General features: G+C 40.8%; 1 protein-coding gene across 1 annotated transcript; it reads right to left on the bottom strand.

Moving 5' to 3' along the window:
• Nucleotides 1-1591: 1591 nt before the first annotated feature.
• On the bottom strand, nt 1592-25927 carry frem1a (Fras1 related extracellular matrix 1a). The gene is made up of 32 exons (XM_071926083.2): nt 25634-25927; nt 25418-25526; nt 24806-24937; nt 23419-23763; nt 22427-22569; nt 21389-21585; nt 21206-21296; nt 20440-20607; nt 19680-19888; nt 18261-18354; nt 17583-17835; nt 16717-16920; nt 14770-14955; nt 14024-14220; nt 13647-13851; nt 12749-12893; nt 12508-12649; nt 11488-11683; nt 11101-11365; nt 10562-10979; nt 9356-9557; nt 9038-9182; nt 8824-8953; nt 8368-8440; nt 7734-7883; nt 6774-6982; nt 5436-5483; nt 5162-5347; nt 4208-4339; nt 3893-4008; nt 3585-3670; nt 1592-2086 (listed from the first exon to the last, which is right to left on the bottom strand). The coding sequence occupies exons 1-32, from the start codon at nt 25886-25888 to the stop codon at nt 1884-1886; spliced, it is 5634 nt and encodes a 1877-aa protein (XP_071782184.2). The 5' UTR covers nt 25889-25927; the 3' UTR covers nt 1592-1883.
• Nucleotides 25928-25958: the final 31 nt, after the last annotated feature.

The raw sequence follows: 25958 nt of genomic DNA, 5'->3' as shown, positions 1-25958 counted from the left end.
AACATTCAAAGATTATAAGACATCTTACCTTCCCTGCAGAATTGTACACTATTCTGAATGAAATAATGGGAAGCGCTAATATTAAAAGGTCCGCCGCAATGAGCATTTCTCAATTTCATGGTATCATTTAACAAAGGACCTGTTCATGTAAAGATACCCAAATTATTATAACCGTCAGCATTGTGGAAATTTGACTAACGCCCTTTAAGAAACTCAACAGAATCAAACAGATTTAGAATTCCAGTCTACTTCCTGGTGTAAATGATGTCACCTTACACTGGATCTTTAAGCTGACATGGCTCCAAAAGTCAAAAATCCCACTGTTCTTTGTATTACAGGCAAATTTAAGAAAAGTTCATCCACAAACATGTTTGATGTTAACACATACTGACTGACAGACGCTCCAGTAGAACAGCAGAAGCATCCTAAAGACAAACTCAAACTATATTATTTATACTATTTACATTTTGCCCATTCAATGTCATTGAACTTATCAATCTGAACAGCAGGTTGGCACTCATACCTCAAAATGAACAAAACGCCGTTTCGAGTTGCCCCACCACTCTGCGAAACACAAACTGAGAAATGAACCCAGATGTGCTGTGTACATGCGGAGCTATTCGCTTTCGCTGAACTCACCAAGTTGAAGTGCAGGGTGTATCTAATGCTGCTTTTCAGAGTATGAGAACCTCTGAGAGCTGCTTACAGCAAATAAAAGGCCCTCTGTCATGCCCAGGCTGGAGATCACATGATGGGGATAATCACATTGCCGGTTAACCCTGTGGTTAGCAGGACCAATCGGCCTGGATCTAGATAACATATCAGATATTACTGCATTCTCCAACAAGGTTCAACGCCAACATGGCTTTGACATGAATTTCAACATTAAACCTATTGTTCCTACATGCCAAAGGACAGCTGTGTTAGTAAACATTCATAACTGTATATTCATAGATTGAGAAATAACAGCACCACTATAATATGAGCTTATTTGGGTGTAAAAGTTCAGACAGACACAGTTGTCAAAGCCAGTCTCCTGCTTCTGATCAGTTACAGGGTTCTATCTCGATGACATCACAGGTTAGAGACTTGGCGTTAGGATAAAAACACTCATATTCACAAATACTGATTTGACTCTCCTTTGACATGCTGTAGGTATAATATATGCAAATTATTAAATTAAGAGATATGCCCTTTAAAGAGGCCATAATAGACTTTTAGAAATGTCCATGTTTCTATAAATGCATAATTATAAGTGCACTGTATTTGATTGTGGAAAAGTCCCTGTTAGATACAAATACTAATTCTATCTATATTATATGTAATTAATTTTTACATGTTTTTACCTACCTAAATGACTAAATAAACATGTTAATTTATGGAATGTGTGAAGTTTAAAGATGTGCGCAGGCAACAATCAGATCTACAAATCACAATGAAAACTTAAGCGCTCAAGCTCCACAAACTTCAATCTAATTTTCCTAGTTTCGACCACGCCTCGCTGTATGTCACAAGAAGAAATAGATTTGAAAAAACGTGAAGCAAAATGGAAAAAGATGTTGTCTCTGAAATAAGCAAGAGATACTGTGGCTGTACTTAAAAAAAATCTCTTTTCAGCATTACATATAGAACAATACTTCCAATGGTTAATACGACTAGATGCAGTGTAAACAATGTCACTTGGGTACATAGAGGAGCAGGTTATTTTTTTTTTTACAAATAAAAGATGTCACACTGTTCATTATACATGATATGGTCATTTCCTGGAAAAAGTTCCCATTGGACCTTGTTGTCTTCTACTGCTGGAGTATCATTGTCCTGAGGATCAATCCTTATTCCCGCAACTCTTCTGAAACAATGTTGTGGGTCATGCATGGTCAAACTCAAGTCTTGACTGAACACACGTAGCGATGGCCTCTGCTCGTCTTGCAGTCCCTGATTTGCCACTTGGCCCTCCTCCACACAAGGACACACTTCTTGCTTCCCTTCATTTTTGATCGGGGGGGTGTCTTTCTCCAGTTGGTGTAGCTGACTGGCTCTCCGCCGACCCATTCCCAGCGTCCTCGGCTTTCCCTGTCATTCAGACCTTAAGAAACAGGAGGAGAATAGTAACCTTATGGACCAAGAAAAGCTGACAGTGGTATCTGATTTCAAATATCTTGGTGTAACAATTGATTCTAATCTTACATTTAAAAAACAAATTAAGATGGTAACAAATGTAGTAAAGTTCAACTTGTCAAATTTCCGTCATATCAGAAACTGTCTAACTACTAAGGCAGCAACACTATATTTTAATGCCATGATCGTGTCATATTTGTCATATAGTTTGACTAGCTGGGCACAAGCCTCCTGTACAACACTCAAACCTGTACAGTTAGTATACCACCAGGCTCTTAAGGTGCTTGACAGGAAGCCAAACACCCATCACCATTGTTACTGCCTAAGAAATCATAATTTACTGAGCTGGGACAATCTTATCAAATTTACAGACGCTTGTCTTGCCTATAAGATTCTGCATGGCTTGGCTCCTCCCCCTCTTAGTGCTTTTATAAAGCAGAAAACAACTGATGATAGACATACTAGGTCTGTGGCAAGAGGGGATTGTATAATACCTATGAGGAGGACTGCCTTCGGACAGTCAGCTTTTTCAGTGAGAGCAGCTCACACATGGAACAGTCTGCCAACACTTATCAGAGACTGTGACACATATTGTTCATTCAAAATTAATTTAAAATCATGGTTAAAAGACAATCAAGTGTGTGACCATACTCTGTAACTTATTAAAATAACCTGAAGCATGCTTTGTTTTATGTATTGTTGTCCTTGTTTTAAAGTATTTTATGTGTTCTTATGAAGTGTGCTCTGCTATATGTACAATATTGCTGTTCCTGATTTAATGTATTTTATGTGTCTTTTGTAGCTGTCATTACACCTGCCCAGGGACTGCAGTTGAAAATTAGCCAAGATGGCTAAACTGGCACATTTACAGAAATGTCTATTAATGTGCACTGTCCCTGTAACTTTAAACTGTATAAATAAAATAAAATAAAAGTTATGGCCACTTTAATTTGCAATGACTAGCCCTGTATTTATTAGAAAGCTACTTATTAAAGAGTAACTAAACCCCAAACCCAAATCTGTGTAAAGCCTGACATCTAATGGTAAAAAGCACGCTACTGCAATTGCCATCTGCTATTGGCTGATCTTTGGTGCCAGATGAAGTGAAGCGTTTCACGTTTACGGTTTGTTTGGAATAAACAGAAGAAGAACTGGGTAGTTAGCATGAGCAGTGATAGCCACCATGGCTGAACAGACAAAGAAAAGAGAAGTTCAAACTGCATCAACAGAAAGTCCAAGGAAAAAGATGTCACACTTGACACACTTGACAGGTGATCTCTGGGAAGAGCAGTGCAGAGACACCACAGCAATGAGCGCTTAGTAACAAAGATGGAGACAAAATAAAAAAACTAGGAATTTGCAGATTATAGACAACCACCCTCTCAATCTTCAATTTTTTTCTCATTTTATAGGTAAACTTTGTAAAGCCAGAATCTCATCACTACAAATCGCTCAAAAATACACACCGATCCAGAATGGGTTCCTTCCACTGAAGTCCCATAGCCAGTCCATGTCGGCTCTCGAGAGAACGCTTGCTAGAGTGCCTTTATATCTGGAATCAAATAGAAAAGACGGAAATGAATGTGATGTAATCATGCTGAGGGGATGATATGTAGAGCATGTAATTCACTCAAACTTAGAGTTTTGTTTTTCTCAACCATTAAATAGACAGAGTTACTAGAGTCAAGTAAGCCCCCCGCCTTCAGCCCCACTGTCTTTATCATCTCATAAGTCTCTTTATTCTTTAAATAAGTAGATCTATACTGAAATGTACCTCTCCCTGCAGACCCTGTTAGCAGTGCTCCATGTGGCTTTGCGCTCGGTGCTGAGGATGTAACAGTAGCCACCTTGGAATGTCCAGCCTTGAGGACACATCTGAGCACTCACCATCTGTGTTTCAAGAGGAAATGGACAGACATTTCATGACTTTTGTAGGTGAATGTCAACTGATTTCAGATTAATACCTCAACTAAGTCTTGTATTAACAACACATTTTTGCGTTCTGTCAGAGAAAAATTCTGTCCAAAGGTCACATCTCTTATGACTTTGATCATTTTGAAATTGAACGTGTGTTTTGAAGCCGAAATACCTCATCAGTTGGTGCCCAGGGTTTCCAGGAGACACCGTTGCAGTGAAAGAGCTGACTGGTGGTATGGTTGAAGTGCAGGAGTCCCATAAGCTCTGGGACACAGGGTTTGGGGACGGAGTGATCCGCCGCAGCCTATGGGCGACACAAATTCACATGAGAATTCATTCAGTAAGGTTTCAGTTTGAAACTTTTTTTTTTAATCAAAGCTGCAATATTCAACTTTTTTCACATTAATATACCAATAAATAACATTATCAGTCTGTGGGTTCAGGCCTAAATCGCCTAAAATATGCCTAAAATTGACTTTTCAATGATGTTGGGACATTTTGGGGCATAAACCATTTGCAGTGGGTGTGTCGTATGGGCGTGGCCAGCAGTAAGCTAGTTGTGGCTATCTAGGTGAGGCTAGTGGCCACAGAGCAGGGAAGCCATAGCAACAACAACAGTAAAAAAAGAACAGCAAACAGCAAAGCGAAACGTGCAGCAAACAGGACCCATTCAAAAACACGAGTGAACATCTGCTTTTCTTTTTTTTAATTATAGATTGCTTGCATTGGCCGTCTGCTTCTTCAACACCTGTGGAGGTTTTATGGATGCCGGCTACCTCAGCCTAAGGCTAGATGACAGCTCATCAACATGTGTGACAAGTGTTGGGGTGGGAACTTGACCAACTGAGGGGGAGGAGGGCGGGACTAACAATACACTTCCTAACTCAAGGAGAAAAGTTGTATTTTGTCGCTTTAATATGGATTGTCAAAAGCGTCACACAAAGGTAAAAATGCGTAGAGAGGTAGACATTATGCATTGATATCACAAGAATGTCCAGACAAGAATCAAAGTCTACAGCATCAACAGGAAAAGAGAAATTCTTTTTGCTGGAACAACGTTAAGCAAATATCTAAAGAGAACATGACTAGTGAGATTAGTAGTGAAATTGTAAAAAAAAAAACTCACATGTACTTTGGCAAGTTCAGTCTCTCCAGGGCTTGGGAGCTTTCTTCGAGGGCCAGGTTTAGACCTAGTAACCACTGCTGACGCCTGCTGCTGTGCCCCCCTGCTAACCACACGGACATTAGCCTTCCTCCCCTTCCTGGATGGGGAGGTGTCATCCTCTACTTGCATGTGCATGATGCCATGATACTGGAATTGAAGAGACAATACACAATGCAGCCTTTTCTAACTTTTGGAGGAATATTATCACGTTGGTATCAGCTGTGCAAGTGCTTACCATGTAAACAATGTCGGTCCCATTGTGAAGAACTGATGAAGGTGGGATCTGAAAGATGCAAAATACATGGAACACGGAGTAAGAGTCAATAGAAATTGCTAAGCTTGTGGAACAAAGCAACACCATTAGAAAAGAGGAAGCTGGTAGTGGGGCAAAAATATCGCCAGGAGTTTCTCAAACTACGCAGTGACAGTGGATGAACTGGGAAATTGTAGCGAGGGAGAAGCTTAGTTTGAAAGAACTTTGGAACATGGAGGCATCTAGAAGTCGATTCATTCTTGGAGCAAAAAACCTCAACCAGAGCGAAGACCCCATATGTCCCTCTGTGTTCAGAAACAACGACACTTTAGACATCCTTCCATCCATCCATCATGACGCAAAATTAGTCTTCGAGGGTTGAAGACCCTGGCAGCAGCAACCAAGAGTTAACAAACAGAAAACAATTCCTTAACTGTAAGAAGAGAGAGCCCAAGGCAACACATTTGTCTTTGTATGTGAGGGTGATCGGTGAGTGAAAGCTAGGGATTGGGAAATGTGAGCAGACATAGGCCAGCAACGTATTCTCCCACCAGAGACCTGAGACCTGACTCAACCAGGCAGATCTCCTGAAATTTTGTGAAATAAGCACAAAATCTTAAAAGCCCATGCACGAAAAGTGAGACAAATACGTGCTCCCACCATGAAAGGGTTAGGGTTAGGGTTGAAGGAGACACAACTATAAGGAAATAGTCTCACACTGAAATAGTGTTGTGGATAACCATTTACCTTGAATGCTGAGATTGTACAAAGAAGATTTCTACTGTGCGTCAAGTTTTCGTTTTTAGCAAAGGTTTTTCTTTTTTAACCATGACCAAAGCCTTTCCCTAACCTTAACCAAGTTGTTTTGGTTACCTAACCATAACCTTAACCCAAACCTTAACCAAAGCTGCTTTAGTTGCCTAAATGTAACCGTTAGCCAAGGTGAAAATGCCATGTCCAATTCGTGTTATTGTCACAGAATCTAATTCGTGGTGGAGGAACGTAATCATCACATAATTCACGTCCACAGCACATAATCTGCGTTTCAGACTTTGTGCTCATTTCACAAAATTTTACGGACTGCTTACGGTACCATAGGATGATGCAGTAGATGAAACATATGAAAGGAAGAAGCTTAGATACACTGAGGTAGCAGGCAAGGTTGAATAGTGAGGCTGGGAAGCCAGGGTACACCTTGTTGAAGTTGGGTGCTGTGGACTTGTAGCCACATCCACTACTAGTTTACTCAGGAGTCAGGGATTCATGGTCATCTCATGCCTAAGATAGATCCAATGGTGCTCTTAAAGAGCAGGTACTTACAGACTTTGGATTTCCCATGGCTCTGAGTTTCTTCTTTGGGAGACCTGGTTCAGGCTTGGGGATGTTGTCTCCACGGGTCCAGATTACTGGTTCTGTGTCAAGAGGCAGTTTCTCCAGTTGGATGGATCCATGCTGGGGGTAAGACTCTGACCGAACCTCTTTTCCTCCAAGGATAGGAGCCTCCCGATCCTGCTTTTGCCTGCAACGTCCTGTCGTTTTTTCAATTTAAACAGTCATGTTAGCGTTCATAATTACCACTGAATCATGACATTGTCTTGCTTCACATATATTTTAGCTTGAGAATTTTTGGAAAATAGGATACGGAAATCCATGTGGCAGCAGGGTGGCTTAGTGGATGTGGGTTCAAGAAAGACTGAAATGTCCTTGAGCAAGACACTGTGCTGATCTGTAGCTGACCTCTGACAGCATCTGCCTAACCTTGGCTTTGTTGAATACTCAATTCTGATTTGCCACTGAAGGTATTGTGAGGTCTGTTATTACTGCTGCTTCACATCAAATCATCTACATTTAAGAAGTCTGGACTATTTTATTGATTTCTAATCATTTTAACTAGCACTACCTTGTGGCAAAAATACATTGCTGCTTCTTTACTGCAGACAGTCCTGCTGGACTAGTTGTTTGGTGGATGTTTGTAAATTACTTTAGTTTGTAATAAAATCATTTTTAATCAATGTCTTTGGTAAGCAGTTGTGTAGTAAGTGGGGTAATGTACAGTGAGCGGCTCATCAGCCACTCACTGTACATTATCCCTTACATATATTATTTTAACCTGTTTACCCAGGGTTAAACTGAGTTTTCCTCTCCAGCACCACCCTGCTTTACATTCATACAGTACATGCTGACTTCATAGTGTGTTCATCAACATATCATCTGTATCTGTATCTATATCCCCAGTTTTACCATGAATGCAATCTGTGTACTGATGGAGACTGCTCTCACCCCTTCCTGAGTCCCTGATGGTAAGTTGAGCTTTGCTGATGCTGCCCACCACTGTGCCTTCAGGGGAGACCAGGGTCACTTCAAATGTCTCTTCCGCCTCCTCAAGGTGGTCTTGGATTATCTCAGTTTGCCAGCTCCTCTTTGACATTCCTAAACAGAGAGCAACATCACTAATGCTTTTTAAATTTTGCTGAGTAGATGTGCCACCAGTGAAGGTCTTCCCTTTTGTGAATGTTTTTTTTTTTTTTTTTACTATACTAGTATATTTTTATTATCATTATTATGATTGTTATTATATTATTAAAATAATATAATAATAATTACAATTATTGTAGTAGTAGAGGTAGCAACAGTAGTAGTAGTGTTAGTATTATTAGTATTATCAGATTCATTATTATTATTATTACTACTAGCAGTATCATTGTAATTGTCATCATCATCATCATCATCCTCATCATCATCATCATCACCGTTATCATTAGTACATTATTACAATGTGTGAGTACAAGACGATGTTATTTTTTCTCCCAAATGCATCATCATAGTTATATCAATAATAGAATTTCCCCAGTGGCTTTCAATAACTCAAAAGCATAATGCAAGCCCGCTGTACTGGTACAAAATGAGCATATACCTGGATCAAACTGAATGAGGGAGGAAGGGCTTTTGAGGAAATCCTTTCCAGCAGTTACAGTGATCTCGTTCACCTAGGATTAAGAGACATGATTCAGAAATAGGTCTTTACAGTCTGTAGAAAAATCAAACGCCCAAGCATCAGATGTATCTCCAGAGAAGAAAGCTGTCTTTGTTGTCCAGAGGAAAAATGTTGCTGTTGGCAGGATCACAGTAGATCACACTGGCTAGGCAAAGCTATTTAGTCATTTTGGAGATTGTCAAAATTGCAGCCCAAGGCCTGCATGCATAAAGCTTCCAAGGAGCACTGATCTACATCGTTGCTCAGGTCAGAGGCAAACTATTCTCAGAATCCACCTCCTATTTTAAGATACTGCATGCATTGAGGCCCTAGTTTGTCACAGCACTACATAATTCATAGCAGCTCCTAAGTCTCAGTAACAAAACAAATGCAGACCTTGACGGTGATATATGAGGATTCTGCCAGGTTTCCCTTTCGAATGATGTCCAGCGAGACAGTCCCCTGCTCCTCACATGCAGAGAACTCAGACTGAGAGAGTTCCACGCTGGACCAGTGCAGTTCAAGTCTGGAATGGCCAGGATATGCATGGTGAAAACTAAAGCATTAATTCACTTTGTCATAAAATCAGTCTTTCTTTTGTTTGTCTTACTGGTGAGAGGGCCCAGTGTTCCCTAGAGGATCAGACACTCTGAACTCCAGGCTATCTGTTAGAGACTCCTTGGCTTGATTGATGATATAGACAATAGTTCTCTTGTTCAGGTCCGTCTGGGAGAAGCGCTGCTGCACGAAATCACCTGTAAGGGCAAAGAGAAAGACTTTAATTTTGTATACAGTATTTTCTAAGCTAAAATAGGTGCTATGGACACTATGGCTCACTTTGAACATCACGCATTCCCTGTGAAATGCTGTGACCTAGCACTAACATTTAAACTGTAAATGAGGATGGGAACACCATTTAGTTTCCAACCTGTGGTGATGTTTTCCAGGTAACCAAAGTAAGGTGGGCGAACGATGCTGAACGCGAGCTCTTCTTCTCTGGTATGGCTGTCTTGTGCCTTCAGCTCCCGGGACGACAGAAAGATCCCAAATCGACCGTCAGCTAAAAGCTCTGCCTTCCAAAGAGGGTGCAGTTTCACCACCTCAGGAGATGAGTTATCCAAGGGCTTGATCTGAAATCATACACAGCTTGTAAGTAAAGTAGGGCCTAACTAACATGAACTACTTTGAAAGGGAGGTAGTTTGGACTTGTGACATGACGTGACACATGGCAAAAATACACGTAAAATACAAGGCTAAAAAATGCATTGCATCTATTTTTCCTAGCACGATTGATGGAACATAACACCATTGCTGCATATTGTGTCTGCTTCAGTCATGGTTTGGTTGATCAATTGTGTGTCTGTTGCCACTACTAGCAGTATAGAGGGCTTTCTGGTGATGTAACACACTCTCTGGTGGCCATATTGGAGGTCCACAGCTCTTGGGCAACAATAGCTGAGAACAGCTGACTGGGTTTCTAAACATACGACTTGGCCATCTCAACGGCAATAGACATGGTTAATTTCTGTGCTGTTTTTGACTCTGAACTGATTTTTTCACCACTGGTATATCTTTTGTTGAGTTAACGTTGGTTTTTTAGCCAGCTAACCATTTCCGTTTACCGTTTCTGGCCAGCTAACCTTCTTGTTGTCAACATACCTGATTTGCGCACTAGCTAACGCATTTAGTAGAAGCGTTAGCAGAGGCTAGTATTCTCATGTTAACATTGGCTGCTTTGCTAAATTAGCCTGCTGGCTAGTTAGCTAACCAAAACACCCATTAATTCAGGTTAACTGAGCTGAATCTTCTCAGGTACAACTCAGAGTGTTTTGGAGTAGAAACTAGAGCTAAAGACAAGACAGTTTACGGGGTGTCACTGTAATCTACATGTTGAACCAAATCTACCTTATCAGACTAGTCACTTTTACTTAGCATTACTGAATTCATCTACAGCCACACCACAATCCTTTTCATGTAGGCTATCTTTTTAAGGTATCACTCTTTTTCAAACTTGGTTACATATCTACAGCCAATTCTGCAATAGACCTCCATGATGGTGCCAGACGGTTGCTTGAGATTTGTGACACAACTGCAAAGCCTCTGTAAATGACATAATACTGCCTTTGTCACCTACCTGAATAGTGAAGGACACAGGTTCTGTATGTAGCCGCCCATCCAGCAGGAATCCCCGGTTTGTGCTGTCAAAGGCAGTAAAGGCAAATCGGTCGATCTGCGATGGGCCCCCGCCATGCTTATATGTCACCTCCAACTCCTGTATGTTTCTCTGGGTGAAGTTTGAGCCAGCAGTCAGCGTTGCACCACCTAAAAGCAGCTGGCCATACTGTGGAGGCTGGAGAAGAGCAAAGATCAGGCCGCTGGGCGGAGTGTCTGGGTCAGACAGGGTCAGGCAGTCAGGGCCAAGGGTCATGGAGGAGCCCTGGGGGACTGTAACGCCCTTGTTGTGGGATAGTGCTGGCAGGACGCGATCCACCATTTCCACTGCAACCTCAAAGGTTCCATTTCGGGTAGTCTTACCGTTACTGACGACAAACCTGCCAAAACATACCGCAGACTGGGTGTTAGGCTGTGTGACCAAATGTGAGAAAACCTATAAATCATAAACTTTGAAAGATAACTGTGGTGTAAAACAGTAACAGGCTTGGGAACTCTCACTGAAAAGTTTCCGTCGATGCACTGGCTTGGTTGTCATGCACATAAGCCACAAGGTTTGCTGCTATGTCCATCTGGCTGAAGGTGGAAATGGCCAGCCCAGGATGTCTGATGTACTCTACGTGTCCATGAGCAGGTGGGTTGGTGATAACATACAGAAGCTCCTCTGGCTTGTCCGTGCCGTCCGTGGCTAGCAGCACGTCTGTGGTGAGAACCGCACGATCTCCGCGGCTGACGTTCACTGGCTTCACAAAGATGGCAATATTTCCTGCAAATCATGGCGGTGAAGACATTTGAAGGGGCACTCATTTGGAGGAATTTACCAGGCAAGCAGGATATGATTAGATATTCATTCATTCATTCATTTTCTATTTTTTATCAATCCAGTACCTTTTTCTACATCTTTGATGGAGATGTGGAAGTGTTGTGCAGGTGACCGATTCTTTCCATCTAGCAAGTAGAAGACAAAGAAGTCCTGCGTGTTAGCGCTGTGCAGTCCTGTGCGCAGATAGCGCAGCAGGTTCATGTCCACCATTTCCTGGGTGCAGTTCCTCCCGGCTGTCAGTGTCACCCAGTCTTGGCCCTCCTGAGACAGGATCAGTCACAATTAGGGGCAGAACACCTTGAGGGGGGATTTAAGAGTTTCCTTATGTTATCCCAATGTCCCAGTGTCCCACAGTCTTGTGATAGCTATAACTGTCCCAAAGGAATAGGAAGTAAGATTGTGAATTCTATAATTAGTGGGATTCCTCTTTAAAGGAATATACCAAGTTTTTAGAAGATTGTCCCGTTGGTCATCTTTCTCGCTAAGTGATGCTCCATGCTAACACTAACTATGTTGAGTGATACTAGGTGACTAGAAATATCCAAAGTAAGAAGACTGACCTTTTAACAAAGAAAGTTTGGAAGTGTTTTTTATTATATGGCATGTAGATTAATAAATGTAAAACATGAATAATCAATATAGCTGATGTAGCCAGGTTTATTTTTGGACCTATTCCAGATGAGCAACCACATATTCATCTGCTGCACAGTGATTTTAAGCTGTACGTACGCTGTAAGTCTCCCATCAGTCACCACAATCACTTCCCATGTAAACATGGAAAGTAGTCCAAACCAGGATGTTATGTTTGTATCATTTTTCATGTGGATCTTACCAATCTCCAATACAAAACTGCCCGAGATACTTCTAATGGCCTTCTATCACTCAACATAATGTATGCTAAAGTGTTAGCATGGAGCCTACTATCACTCAACATAGTGTATGCTAAAGTGTTAGCATGGAGGACTGGAGCCAACGATTTACCGGACACATAGATGATTTTGGTGTTCTCATCACTTAACGGCTCAGTTGATCTGTGGGGCAATCTCACAAAAACTTGGTGTATACATAAACAGCATTGCACAAACCTTAAGCTGAAGCAGTCCTTGTGTAGGAACACTCTCAAACATATACATGACCTCTGCAGAGGGAGTATCACTGTCCTGTGCAAAGAGTGTAACACTGGATATAAGCCTGGCCTCCCCTGGCTCCACTTCCAGCCCATTGTTCCTGGACAGAGCAAGTTACAGTTACTTTCCTACAATAATGTGATGTTGTACTGTAAATGGACAGTATAAATGGTATCCATAATGAAGGTGTTATCCTGACCTTATGACTCGAGGCTCCTCGTCGTTGACTGGTAACACTTTAACCATCACTTGTCTATGGAGCTGGTGCATCCCGTCAGTCAACTGAATGGTGAAACTATCCTCCATATTCTCTGAGTCATCATGCATGTACATCAGAGCCATACCTGGAAGTCAGCAGTGATACTTATTGAAAGTGTGTGCATTCTTTTCCTGACAATTTCCTAATACACAGGATCTGATGCAATTATCCCTTTGCCATCCTTTGTGGCTTACATTAGGAATTTATTTGTAAGAGAGAATTTAGAAACTTTTCTATGCAACCTTGATAAATCGGAACAGTGGTTTAGATGTTAGAGGAAAAGGGATTGTTTTGCTGAATCAGTCCCACAGCACCCCCTGGAGGCTTAATTTAATTTATATTGTCCCAGTACCACCCATCTTTTTACTTGTTTTATGCTGCATTCATGTCAAATGGGAATAACCGCTGGAATGACTTAAATAGTGTCCATACGTTCAAACTTGTTTGAAGCTGTCAAGACGCCATGATTTAAGTTTTCTGTGGACTTTGATTGCACCTGATCCGTTTTTTTTTTTAAATGAATATATCATTCCCTTCACTTGACTACACGTATGTCCTTGTTGGTGACATCAGAATCCAGGAAGTTGGAGAAATCGCGGGAGTTCCCATGTAGTTTTTATCATGTGAAAGCTGAGGTGAACAGTATTTTCAACTAGAAAGCTTGTATCTCCCGTCTTTCCCATGAGACATGAATGCAGCATTGGCACTGACCAGAACTATTCTGAACTTGCACTAGACCACAGTCACACCTACACTGAGACAATTTATAATAGATTAATGAATGAACTGAGTTCCCTTTGAGTGAAATGAGGCTTTACCACGGTAATGGAAACAATACCATTTCTCAGATCTGTCATTGTAAAGTCTTCCACTGGAGTTTCAGCCTCCCTCCGCCTGTAGACCGGTCTTCCACCGTTGTGGTTCATGATGCTGCCATGCTGCGGGGGTTTGACCACGCTGAAGAGCAGCTCATTCTTGGGCACATCCAGATCCACAGCGTTTAAAATGGACGAGTCCAACTCCTTCATTTCTCCTTCTCGCACCTCATCACATAGGGAGATCAACAAAGTAGCTTCAACAACACTCTCATAATTTCAAATGCAGACAGATATTGAGAGACATTTAGTAGAAAACTTTGAGGGAAGCTTCTGTTGCTTGATGCACCAGTTTAATAAAACTTGATCTTGAGTAGTGAGACTGACTGGCAAAACTTACAGTGATGTTCCTAGCCACGAACTCTGGGATCTCGTCGTTGGTGGGGCTGATGATAATGTGGAAGGGCACATCGGCAGAGCTGTGTTTGCCATCTGATAAACACAGCATGAACTGGTCTGCTGTGGGCTCCATCCTCTGGTGTCTGGACTGCACGTAGTTCACATGCCCGTCAATGATATCTTTGTAGGAAAAGGAGGCTGGGGAAAAGGAGGTGAGGTGTTCTTTTATTTCTATAAAAATGTCCTCACAAGGATAGAAAGGAAGGAGGAAAATTCTCCAAAGTGAGGACATTTTTACCGTCATGGAGTGAATCTACAGCATCTCAATTAGTGGGGATGTGACATTCCTCGCTGTTGCAGTCCCACTTTGTGATTTAGGCTGATAAGACAGCTGGATTCTTATGTAAAAATCTTGCTTAGTGCAGCTTTAAAGAAAAAATCCCCCATAAAACACTTAAACGCTGTTAAAAACTACTATTGGCAATGTATCTTGCATTCCTGGGCCCATTTTTTTATTTTTCTTATTCCCACAGATAACTGACCAAATGTAGACGACAAGTTCACAAGTTCAGGGCCCTGAAGTAGAAGCAGACGAGGCAGGTTGAGGGAAAGTGGGTACACCAAAAAATAGTAAATTACAACTTCATCACAAAATATCTCCTGGAATGCATTGAACATCACAGACTGAGGATATCTAACAATGTCAGAGTATCTGAGGGTGGATTTTCTTCCTTTAATAATGCTTACCTATGCTTATGCCCATGTTGCTTTTCTCAAAGCCAGGACTGGGCAGCACATTTTCAATGTAGCCAAACTGAGGAGGAGAAACCAGACTGACCACCAGCTCCTCCAGGGCAGTGTCCATATCAAAGGCCTTCAAATGAGAAACAGTTATCGGGGAAGTCCCACCTTCATCCACCACAAAGATGTCTCCTATAAACAGCACAAAAATTAATGTTAAAGTTACTTTGATCAAAATGATTAAACATGTGGCTTGTCAAATTTACAGTATGTTGTGTAAGGCATTCTACTGATTATGCGTTATGTGTTTATGCTGTTTACATCTGTAACTATTATGGTTTCTCCAAATGGAGTTTTTAATAATGTGAACAGCTAGTAATGCACATATCCCAAATTTGCATCTTCTGTACATGTTATCTACATCTGTAAACTGAATATATTTGACAAGGTGAATAGTTTTTTTTTACAATGCACATCCTAGACACTTTCTGTACATATGTATAGCCTTCTCTAGGCCTGCTAATGTGAATATGATGCACGGTTTGCCGCTACGGTGGCCCTGAAGTGCAAAACACAATAATACACAATTGGTTAAGTTGTGAAATGTGGTTGTGTTTTCGGTTTTGTTAATTTGCTTTGTGAAATATTGTGTTTTCGGTTTTGTGAAATGTTGTTGTGTTTTCAGTTTTGTTAAGTTTTGTGAAATGTTAATGTGTTTTGCATTTCAGGGCCACCTGAAATGACTGAATACAATATCTTCATGTGATTCCTGGCCTGCCATAGACCTGTTAAAGACCCTATAGACAACTTTTTTGCTTTAACTTATCATTATGAAGTAAATGTTGATTGCACAGTGTAATGGCTATAGAATAATGACACCATCGGCGTTTAGATTGGTTCCCTATAAGCCTCGCTTTCACTATGCAATTCTGTCTGCCACCGGGTACGATATCTCCCGGGAGAATGAAGGCTTGATTTACGGCACAAAGGAAGTGCGTCACTCATTGCGCAACCAAAGAGGAATAAGGTTTTCCCCGGTAGCTATCGGCCCGCTAGCAGCCAGAAAACGAAAGCCAGGACCAGCCAGAAACAAACATCTATGTTTGTTTCTGGAACAAAAGAAACAAACATCTAACTATGTTTGTTTCTGGCTGCTAGCGTTAGCTAGCATAGCTAGCGTAAGCAACGTTAGCCATGTTGCTAACGCTAGCTACGCTAACTAACACTAACGCTAGCAGCCAGAAACAAACAAATGATCCATTGTCCGTTTGATAATCTAAACAAAGAATACGTTTTCTTGCAGTGGCCTTTCTAAAATGAGCAGTGGTGAAAGTTACTATATTGTATTATGATCAAGGAGTTGATAAGCAGACAGATGGTTTGTTCTATTGCACGGAGCTAGGCTCTAATGGAAAGCGATCCGGTTGTCTTTGTGACAGCGGCGCAAACAAAAATACCACTTGGAAAGTTAGGGGGGGACAACGGGGGGAAAGTTGAAAAGTTGTCTGTATCCACTTTAATGTGAATATGATGCACATTTTTGTATATAAGCTGTAATTTTATATATTATTTTTCATCATATTGTCCTTTTTTTCTTGTTCGTTTATATTGCATATATATATTGTTGTTGTTTTTTTACCATTTTCACCTATTTCATACTGTACATATTTCATATTTTTGATGTATTCTCATATTGAACATATTTTTCCTTGTTTTTCTTTGACTCAACAAGCTCTACTGTCATTACTGCTGCTCTTTTGCACACCCTCTTCTGTGATCCATATCTTTTCATACTTATATTCACAAATTTTGACTTAACAACTTAAGTGATGAAATTGTCAGTTGCATATGTTTGTATAAGTTTGGATAAAGTTTCATCTTATCTTTTTTGCAGTTTCAACTCAGATTAGCTGTCACTCTGGGCACCATGTCAGTGAGCTCTATATGTACTACCTGTTGTAAGGGAAGGAGGTTGACTGTCGACTGGAAACACTGTGATTTTGAGGTCGTACACCGGCAGACTGTCGCGCAGATGAGCCGTGCCTCTGCTCTTGAAGGGATTTCCTCCTCCGCAGCATAAAGGAGAGTTTTCTGTTTCTCCATCAGAAATAACAAAGGTGATGGTGTCATGGCGAGGAGTGAGTCCAATCTCCAGTCCTAGATGCACAATCACAAACATTTTTAACTTTAACAGACGGTCTCTATTCTGTATTGTAGTATACTTCATTCATTTTCAGAAGATAAATATATTCATTATTGAAAAATTTGTTTTTTTCCTACTTACTATATGTATACCAGGAATTTACATCATAAACAGTTATCAGTTAATAGTTGTATCAACCTAAAAAGGTGAGTAAACACTATTCTGCAAATAAAAGATGAGTCAACAGGTTCAATCGATATGGATTTTTGAATGCCGATACCAGTATTTTTGGACTGAAGCTGCCAATATCTTCAATCTTCAATATCTTTAAATTTGACCATTTCCATGTCAAAAAACTCCAAATAAATTACTGGTCTTCAGTGTTTCCTTTGGTGTTTTGAAAAGCCTCTGAAACAGCATATAATAATATGCTACTCCTACTAATAAAGCATATTTATGCATAATCATGTGGAATCTGATCAAAATGTCTCATTAGAATCAGTTCAGGTTAAGGGCTTCTCATAGACAATCAGTGTAGCAAATTCTACAATAAATATGTAATCATCATATCCATCATATCTGAGGTGAACCACACTGACTGGACCAGATCTTATTCATAATAAAAGACCAATATCAGCCCCATATATCAGCCTAACCCCCACCCTCCACTACATACCTGTGTGTTTATAGGTGACGGCCCCTGCAGTGATGTCTGCTTGAATGAAGCGATCAACCACAACGCCACTTCTGAGCACCACGCCGTGATAAGGCTGGCGGGCGATCAGGTAGGCCAGGCTGCTGTTGTCACTGTCTGCGTCGGTGGCGTAGATGTACTCAGCCGTAATGACAACTTCCTGTCCCTCTGCACAGCCGAGGATGGGTTTCAGACCAGCAACCAACACCGGGATCTCATCGTTGACGGGCATCACCTGTAGATTACATGCCAGTCACTGTGTATCACTCTGCTGCCGAACTTAAAGAGTAGCTTAACAACAAACCAAAATCTGTGTAAAGCCTGACATCTAATAAAAAAAAGTTAAAAGCACGGTACTGAAATGGCCATCTGCTATTGGCTGATTTTTTGTGGCAGGTGATGTCACCTTCTATAGAGTGCAACAGGTGGTGACATCACCTGGCACCAAAGACCAGCCAATAGCAGATGGCAATTGCATGGCAATTGATGCAACATATTTGACAAAACAACAAATAGCACAATTTTAACTTTTTTTTTTATTTTTTTTACTGTGAACAAGAACCATCCAAGACTGTAAACCCATGAAAAACATGAGATTATCCATTTGTAAAGATACCCCCTTTTTATTTAGTATTTATTTTCTCAAACAGGAGTAATTACCTTAACTTGCAGAACAAAATTGACTGAATTTGTGCCATCTGTAGCGGTGAATTCAATGTTGTCCTCCATAGTTTCTGAGCTGTCATGATTATATCTGCATGAACAAATCACAGAGACAAAAATATATTGGCATATTTTGAAATAATAAAGATTTGATGTGTGACATTAACACAAGAGAGTGAATTGGAATGAATGCATTTGGTCTAAAAACTGGGACAGTTCTAGTATCTGATTACTCAACTTCTACCCTTTACCTTTAAAGTAATCTTGAACAACAGCTGTGACAAATACCTCAGTATCAGCTTATGACACTTCACCAATATCATATTTTGGGAAGAACACTATAAAATCTTACTTATCTACTAGGACCATTTCAAGAAGAACGCCATAGTAAACTGGCATATCCTTTAGCATTCTTTTTCACCTAAGCAGCTTTTTCACCTAAGCAGTACATCAAGTTGTACTTTTAAAGCATTACTTGAAAGACTATTGGAACACAGAAACAGTTACTTATGGACACATCCAGACTGGGGGTGTAGCTCTGTGTCCTTGACTTGCTACAGTCTTTCTTTGTGAATTCCTTCTAGACTTTCTTGATAAGTAGAGAATCCAGTGATGATAGGTCCCTGCTGGCCAACCTGGTTACAGTGAGCCTAAAACGGCATGCTGATATACACAATCTAGCTTTTAAATATTTGTAAAATTCCTCTACTGCCTTTTAGGTTACGTCTTTGTTGAGTAGAAAGTGTGAAGAGGCAAAACGAGACCAGCACCATAGCTTTAAAGGGGCAATAAGTACAATTTTTACTGTTCCATAGCACAAAATGACCATAATATATCTGTTGATAGGGTCGTTGATCAATACCAATGACTTGATGATTACTTGGCTAGTTGCTGAGGTTTCTGGCAATCAAAACTCCCTTTCCGGCCCTTACTTTGTTTTGGAACAAAAACTTGCATGTTCTCCCCCTGTTCTCGTGAGTTTCCTCTCACAGTCAGGTGGATTGGAGACTCTAAATTGGCCATAGGTACAAAAGAGAATACTGTCTATCTGTGTTAGCCCTGTGATGGGCTGATGACCTGTCCAGGGTGTCTCCCTGCCTTCCACCAACTGCATGCTGGGATAGGCTTCAGCCCCCTGTGACCCTGAATAGGAATAATGTCACATTCACGTAATATCGGAAGAACCGGAAGAACCAGAAGAACGTGATGACATCTCATTGCTACAACATGGAAGCATTCACGTGTTTAACTCGTCGGATTTTTTTTATTTTTTTTTTTTTTTATTTCCTGCAGAAGATTCCCACATGTCCTTCTTTTTTTTCCCCCAATTGGCAGCTCGTAAAATTACGGTAAACCCGACACAACACGAAGGCAGCATAAGCAGATGGAGAAAATGAATGAACCATGATTTCTGACCTAACTTTAAGGCTTTTCAGGTCTCGCACAGTGAAAGCCTGGCCTGCTTTCAGTGGGAGGCCGCCCACTTGCAGAGCGCCATGCTGAGGTTCCCGCCGAAGCTCCACCTGCAGGGCTCCTTCCATGGAGTCGACGTCCGACAGCAGCAAGTGGTCAGGGCCAAGCCAACACTCTGCTCCCTCATCTACTGTCAGATGGTTGGTGATGACCTGAGGAAAAGAACATACTGCATCCACACTTTTTCTCTACATTTTTATTTTCATTCATTTCTCTGTATCAGTATGTTCAACTGCTATTGTTCTGCACACCCTCATAACGCTGTATCTCATTTTTTCATACTTTTCATTGATACATGTCCACTTAAAATGTTCTTCTTAACTTTGAAATTGTTGGTTCTGTTAATATCTGCCATTTGATATATTCTTATTTATATTCTGATAAGATAAAATAAGAAAAGACAACAATTTTATGAAAATGTTAAGTAGAAATGCATGAAGTATGAAAAAATACAGTATGAGGGTGTGCAAACTAACAGCAGTAAAACATACTGAGACAAAGAAACAAATGAAAAAACATGTGCAATATAAAAATATACCAAAATTATGAAATATATAAATACATTACAATGTATTTCTAATATATGTAAATATACTTTTATTATTAATAGTTGATGAGTAGTTGTGCTCTAACCTATCACAATTACTATCACTATGTTATGCAATAAATAAGATAAGGCTAATAGTATTTTCCCTGCTAGTACCTCTGGAGGCTGGTTATCCACTGGTACCACTGTGATGTTAAAGCAGATCCCAGTGATTGTTCTGCCCAGCTGGTTGGTTATAGACAGAACAAACTGGATATGCTGGGGGTAAGGGCCGATGTCCATGATTGGAGGCATGTAAGCTACTTTCATGAAGTTCACCGCATGCTGGAAACAAGCAAACAAGCAAACATTTTTTTTTTAAAATTAAGTTTAAAGCTGCAATATGCAATTTTTTCACCTTACACTTTGGGGCGTAAACCATTTGCTGTGGGTGTGTCTTGTGGGCGTGGCCAGCAGTGAGCTGGTTGTGGCTATCAAGGTGAGGCTAGCGGCCACAGAGCAAAGCTAAACATTCAAAAACACAGTGAACATTGACATTGCTTTTCCACCCTGGTGCCACCAAAAGGAAACAAAAGGGCTGAGAGGCAATGCAGAACTGGTTTGTATACTTCTAGACAACTAGGACACTAGCCAGTTGGGATGCTACTATGCTAGCCAGTTAGGATGCTAGGCAGTTCAAATGCTAGCCAGTTAGCAAGCTAGTGTTGCTAGAGTTTTCAAGGTGAAAAGTTGCATATTGTAGCTTAAAGCTTCTGAAACATCTTGAACAGTTGCTTTGTTAGAGTTTGTTAGAATTCTGTTACTGGTCTTTTCCTATAATAGAAATGATATAGCTATACATGAATGTGTGTATATTTGGGGCAGATCAACCAAAGCCTTTTAATATTGGGAAATTTGGATTCCTTAAGTCTGAAAGATTTACCTGTGTGAAAAGTCTCAGCACTGGCGCATTGGAGTCTTTGGTAAATTTGGGTATGCTGTCGACCAGGAACAACCTTCCTGCATCAAGGGTGCTGTTCATCAAGACATAAGCAGATTGTTCAGGTAGAATACTTTTCCACAGTCTGGTGTACACTGCGTCTTCTAAAGGTGAAGACATGCTAACCTGTGAGGCCCGGTGTAGAAAGGCGGAGTGGTCACCGTGTACATCAGCTCGCTGTCCGGAGACTCCAGGTCAACAAAGTGCAGCTGCTGCCTTGTTAAATAGACCACCTCAGTCTCTTTGACCACGAGACAGCGGTTGACACCAGGAACTTCTTTAGGCGGTTGGTCAGGCACAGGCTCAATGTGCACCACAATCACCTGCATGAGAGGGAGACCATAGTAGATCATCGCATCAGACATCTACCACATTTCCTTGGTTCCATCTCTTCAGACAGATGTATCCTTCATGATGTAATGTTTTTTTTTATTAATTTAATTCTTTATACAGTAACCCTAACATTGACAGGTTATCAGATAGACTTGAGTAGTTTGTTGGGTTGTTGGTTGATTCTAGAGATAGGAAATCTCATGGAAAAGTAGTGTTTACGTTTAAGTAGTGTCTGATTGAAGCTGCCGCTAGCTGATATTTCATGTCGATATTCAATATCTTTAAATTTGACTATTTTCATGAATCATCAAACATAAAATGAAAAAAAATAAAACATTGTAAGTATTTAGTGGTCTCCCCAGAATCTTACTCTTGTCAGGGTGGAAAAGTGTCTGAAGCAGCATTTAGGCCATGGGACACTAAAACTCTCCATTAAAACCAAGGAAAATAAGAATAAGATTGAGTAAGAATAACAATAAGAAGAACATTCATGTGTGGAATCTGATCAAAATGTCTCATTAGAATCAGTTCAGGTTAAGGGCTTCCCATAGACAACCAGTGTAGTATTGATCAATTTTATAATGAATATGAAATCAAACGAACTGCATCATATCTATCATATCAGCAGCAGATGACACTGCCTGGACCAGATCCACTCTTTAATAAAAGGCCAATCGGTCTATCCCTACTTTGAAGGTACAAAAGCTTCATTCATGCTCATGATGGCTGTAAACACTCAAGAAAAATAGTCCAGCTCTTCACGATTTCATATCTTGTCCATAATTAACTGGCTGAATGGCTGTGGTTTAAAGGTATTTTACCGTTACCCACCTGAGGTTCTGACAGGTTGGGCGGATCGTTGAAATCAGACAGCACCACCTCGAAAGAGTCGTCGAACACCTCGTTTCCTTGATGCCGGTAGTAGACCACCGACTGGGACAGATCCTTCTGCAGAAAGTGGCTGACAGTGTAGCCTGAATTAAAAGAAACAGAAACATGAAATCTGTTCATAGTTAAAAGTAACAATATTATTTTTCACTTGTCTACGTCAGGAACATAAAGGGCAAAGTAAATGGAGTAGGGTTAGACAGATATATGGGGCTGATATTGGTCTTTTATTAAAGAGTAATATCACCTTCTACAGAGTACAACAGGTGGTGACATCACCTGGCCCAAAGATCAGCCAATAGCAGATGGCAATTGCAATAGCATGCTTTTAACCATTCGATGGCAGCAAACCCACAAAAGTGGTCTATAGGGTTTAGTTACTCTTTAAAAATGGGATCTGGTCCAGTCAGTGTGGTCCACCTCTGATATGATGGATATGTAGTTTGATTAATTACATATTTATTGTATAATTCATCAATACTACACTGGTTGTCTATGGAGAAAGCCCTTAACCTGAACTGACCCTAATGAGACATTTTGATTTGATTTTTGTATTATTATTGTTACTGTTGTTATTGTTATCCTAGGTTTCAATGGAGAGTTTTAATGTCCTATGGTCTAAATGAGGCTTACCCACTCTGACAAGAATAAAAATCCATGATAAACACTGAATATTTGTAATTTTTTGGAAATTTTTGGAATGAAAATGGTTAAACACATCCTAGGAAGTGGTATCAAACTGATGTAAGTTATAATATAAAGATAGGGTTTTGAGGAGAAAAAAAAGAAAAAATGAATGCTTCTTTGAAAATATAATGTATTTTGGTTTCTACTTGTGGTTGTATGCCAAGTCATTCAGTTTTCCTCCATTTAATTTACCACTGGTTGTATATAATATAATAAACAGTATAGGGTATATCTGTCATTCTCCTGACCTGTGAGTCCCGGTCCCGGGATCTTCATCACCTCTCCTGCCTGGGGGGCGCGGGTGATGTTAAAGAGGATGTAGTCATCGCTGGAGTCCATGTCTGAAGCCTGGAGGATGGAGCCTCTCAGCAGAGCCGTCTGGCCCTCAGGCAGCTCCAGCAGCATGTTGGTGATAAGGAAAGGAGGGCTGTCGTCCTTCGGGAGGATGTTGACGGGGAACTTGTGCCGGGTCTGATGGCGGCCATCGGTGATGCGGAAGATGATGAAGTCCTTGGTGGAGTCGCTGTCATCATGGTGATAGCAAACCACGCCCGCTCTGATGTCACTGACAGTGAACATGAAGCCCTTTCCACCTAGATGTCACATACATGTTACAATATTATCACTGAAACTATACAACACCTTTTACTGTTACCTTCGTATTTAGAATTATTGAAAGTACTGTAGTAATAACAATAATAAAACACTTTATTTATATAGCAAAACAAATTACAAAGTGCTTTAACAATCAAATAAAAGCAGAAATCATATGCTTAAAATAATGTAAAGTTGCTACATGCAGCATTTTTAAACATCAATATTATAACTCAAATTAATTGTGATACCTTGGTATAATTACTGTAAACAAATGAGACCATAGTAGAGACGATTGGTAGCCTCTATCTTACACCAGTGGTGTTAGTGCTAGTGCTTCTCAAATTAATTAAATCCTGGCTTCCTGTCCTGTCCCCCCTCCCTCTCCCTGTCCCGTTTGTTTTTACTAAAGAGGATAAACATGTTGGAAGTGTTTTTTCCATTGGCCTTTCACTCCTTCCACCATCTGTCATTGCCAGAAACTCTTAAAATTGTAGCTGTTTGCACTGGAAGAACAGCGCCCCCTCTTCCTGTTTTGTGCCATAAAGCAATACAGCAGATTTCCCGCCAAATCCAACCTGGTGGCACACAATGTAAAATGCAGACGGTCTCGTTTGTTTACAGTAATTATGCTATGATTTAAAAGACGATACTGAGCCAGGCTGAGCTCCCCAGGCAGGTCGTTCCAAAGCCTTGGGGCTCTGATGGCAAAAGCCTAGTCTTAAATCATTCCTAGTCTTAAGCCTAGGCTTTGGAACAGCCAGAAAGGCACTGCCTGAGGACATGAGGCGCTGTGTACCGGCTCATAGGGGATTAACATATCGGAGATGTAGCCTAACTGTGCTTTAAAAGTGATCAGTAAAATCTTAAAATCAATTCTAAACCTAGTTGGTAACCAATGAAGAGATGCCACAGCCAAAGTGTGTGATCTGTTTGTACCAAAAAATTTCAATCCTAGCTGCAGCGTTATGTACAAGCTGGAGACATGAAAGAGATTTGATTGATTCCAGAATGAAGAGAAAATGTTTGTGTCTACAGTACCTCTGACAGTCAGCCTCCCATGCTGCAGACCATCCACAGTGATGAAGCGAACAGCATTCAGGTTGTCGTTGTCCACAATCTGGAGCTGCTCCCATGTTATTGGACGAGACTGGCCCTCTAAAAGGCTGAGACCTAGGAAATACATTGTTCATGGAAAAAATTGTCAGTTACATAAAATACTTAGCTCTGATCAGAAATGTGGTCCTTAAAGCTGCACTAAGAAATTTCGCACATTGGCGGCTCCAAATGGCAGTGAGAGGTAACTGTTTGAAAACTGTTTGAACTTCAATACCCATAAATCCTGTATGGTGTCAACGGTAAACTGCACACAGCACGCTCATGTTTACCAACCCGGACAGTCTGTGACGCTTTATACCAAAGATACCAAAGGTACGAGAGAGGCAACAAGCTGGCTGATAAGACGGCTGTACTTTTACACAAAAATCTTGCCTAGCTTTAAGTACGCGTTCTATTAAGTTCACAAAATACAGTGTTTTCACTTCAACATTTAGAGTGTACGCAGATGCTTTACTTCAAAGTTATCACTCTAACAACTAAATTGATATAAGCTTCAGTGATCCCTGTGAAAATGTAAGATGTGATGACACCTACCCATGTTCCAGGACACTCTGGGTGCATTGGTGTCTGCATTCCTTACAGACATGTGAACTATCATTGATGGGCTCTTCTCAAAGTAAAAATCATGGACCTCAAATTCCACCTGTATGGGGAGATTGCAAAGATTTTCAGGCAACACTGACTATGTCGAAACATCCGTTTTAGATACTGGATAAATTGATGGAGATCTACCAGAAAGGGAATTGCTACCTCGTAGTTCCTGCGTTGGGTATGAGAGGAGTTCGGGGGTTGATACCCAATGAGCATGTCATTGAGATCGAGCCATGTGAAGGAGGAAATTGGGCGAGTGTGATCGGAGAGATGCGTGATGAAGCCGTCCATGGGGGGTTTGGTGATGTTGAAAACCAAGAGCTGCTTCGGAGTTTCCTCGTCTTCGGCATCCAGCGTGGCGGTGGAGAGCGGCATGAGGATGAACTGGTCCACTTCCAGGATAAACATGGACATGAAGGACGGCTTGGGGGGCTGGTTGGGCACAGCGCCGACTATCCGCACTGGTATCCAGGCTTGTTCAGAC

This window comes from Centroberyx gerrardi, chromosome 23 (assembly GCF_048128805.1).
Source record: "Centroberyx gerrardi isolate f3 chromosome 23, fCenGer3.hap1.cur.20231027, whole genome shotgun sequence".
NCBI lineage: Eukaryota > Metazoa > Chordata > Actinopteri > Beryciformes > Berycidae > Centroberyx > Centroberyx gerrardi.
This window is presented reverse-complemented; position numbering and strand designations above follow the sequence as displayed.

What these genes read in the sequence shown, in the direction of transcription:
- frem1a (XM_071926083.2), bottom strand. Translation starts at nt 25,888, where the DNA reads ATGTCCATGTTTATCCTGGAAGTGGACCAGTTCATCCTCATGCCGCTC. An exon ending in CCTCATATATCACCGTCAAG is followed by an intron (nt 8,441 to 8,823) that starts GTCTGCATTTGT and finishes TCTTAATCCTAG; the next exon opens with GTGAACGAGATCACTGTAAC. An exon ending in CCATGGGAAATCCAAAGTCT is followed by an intron (nt 5,484 to 6,773) that starts GTAAGTACCTGC and finishes TGCATCTTTCAG; the next exon opens with ATCCCACCTTCATCAGTTCT.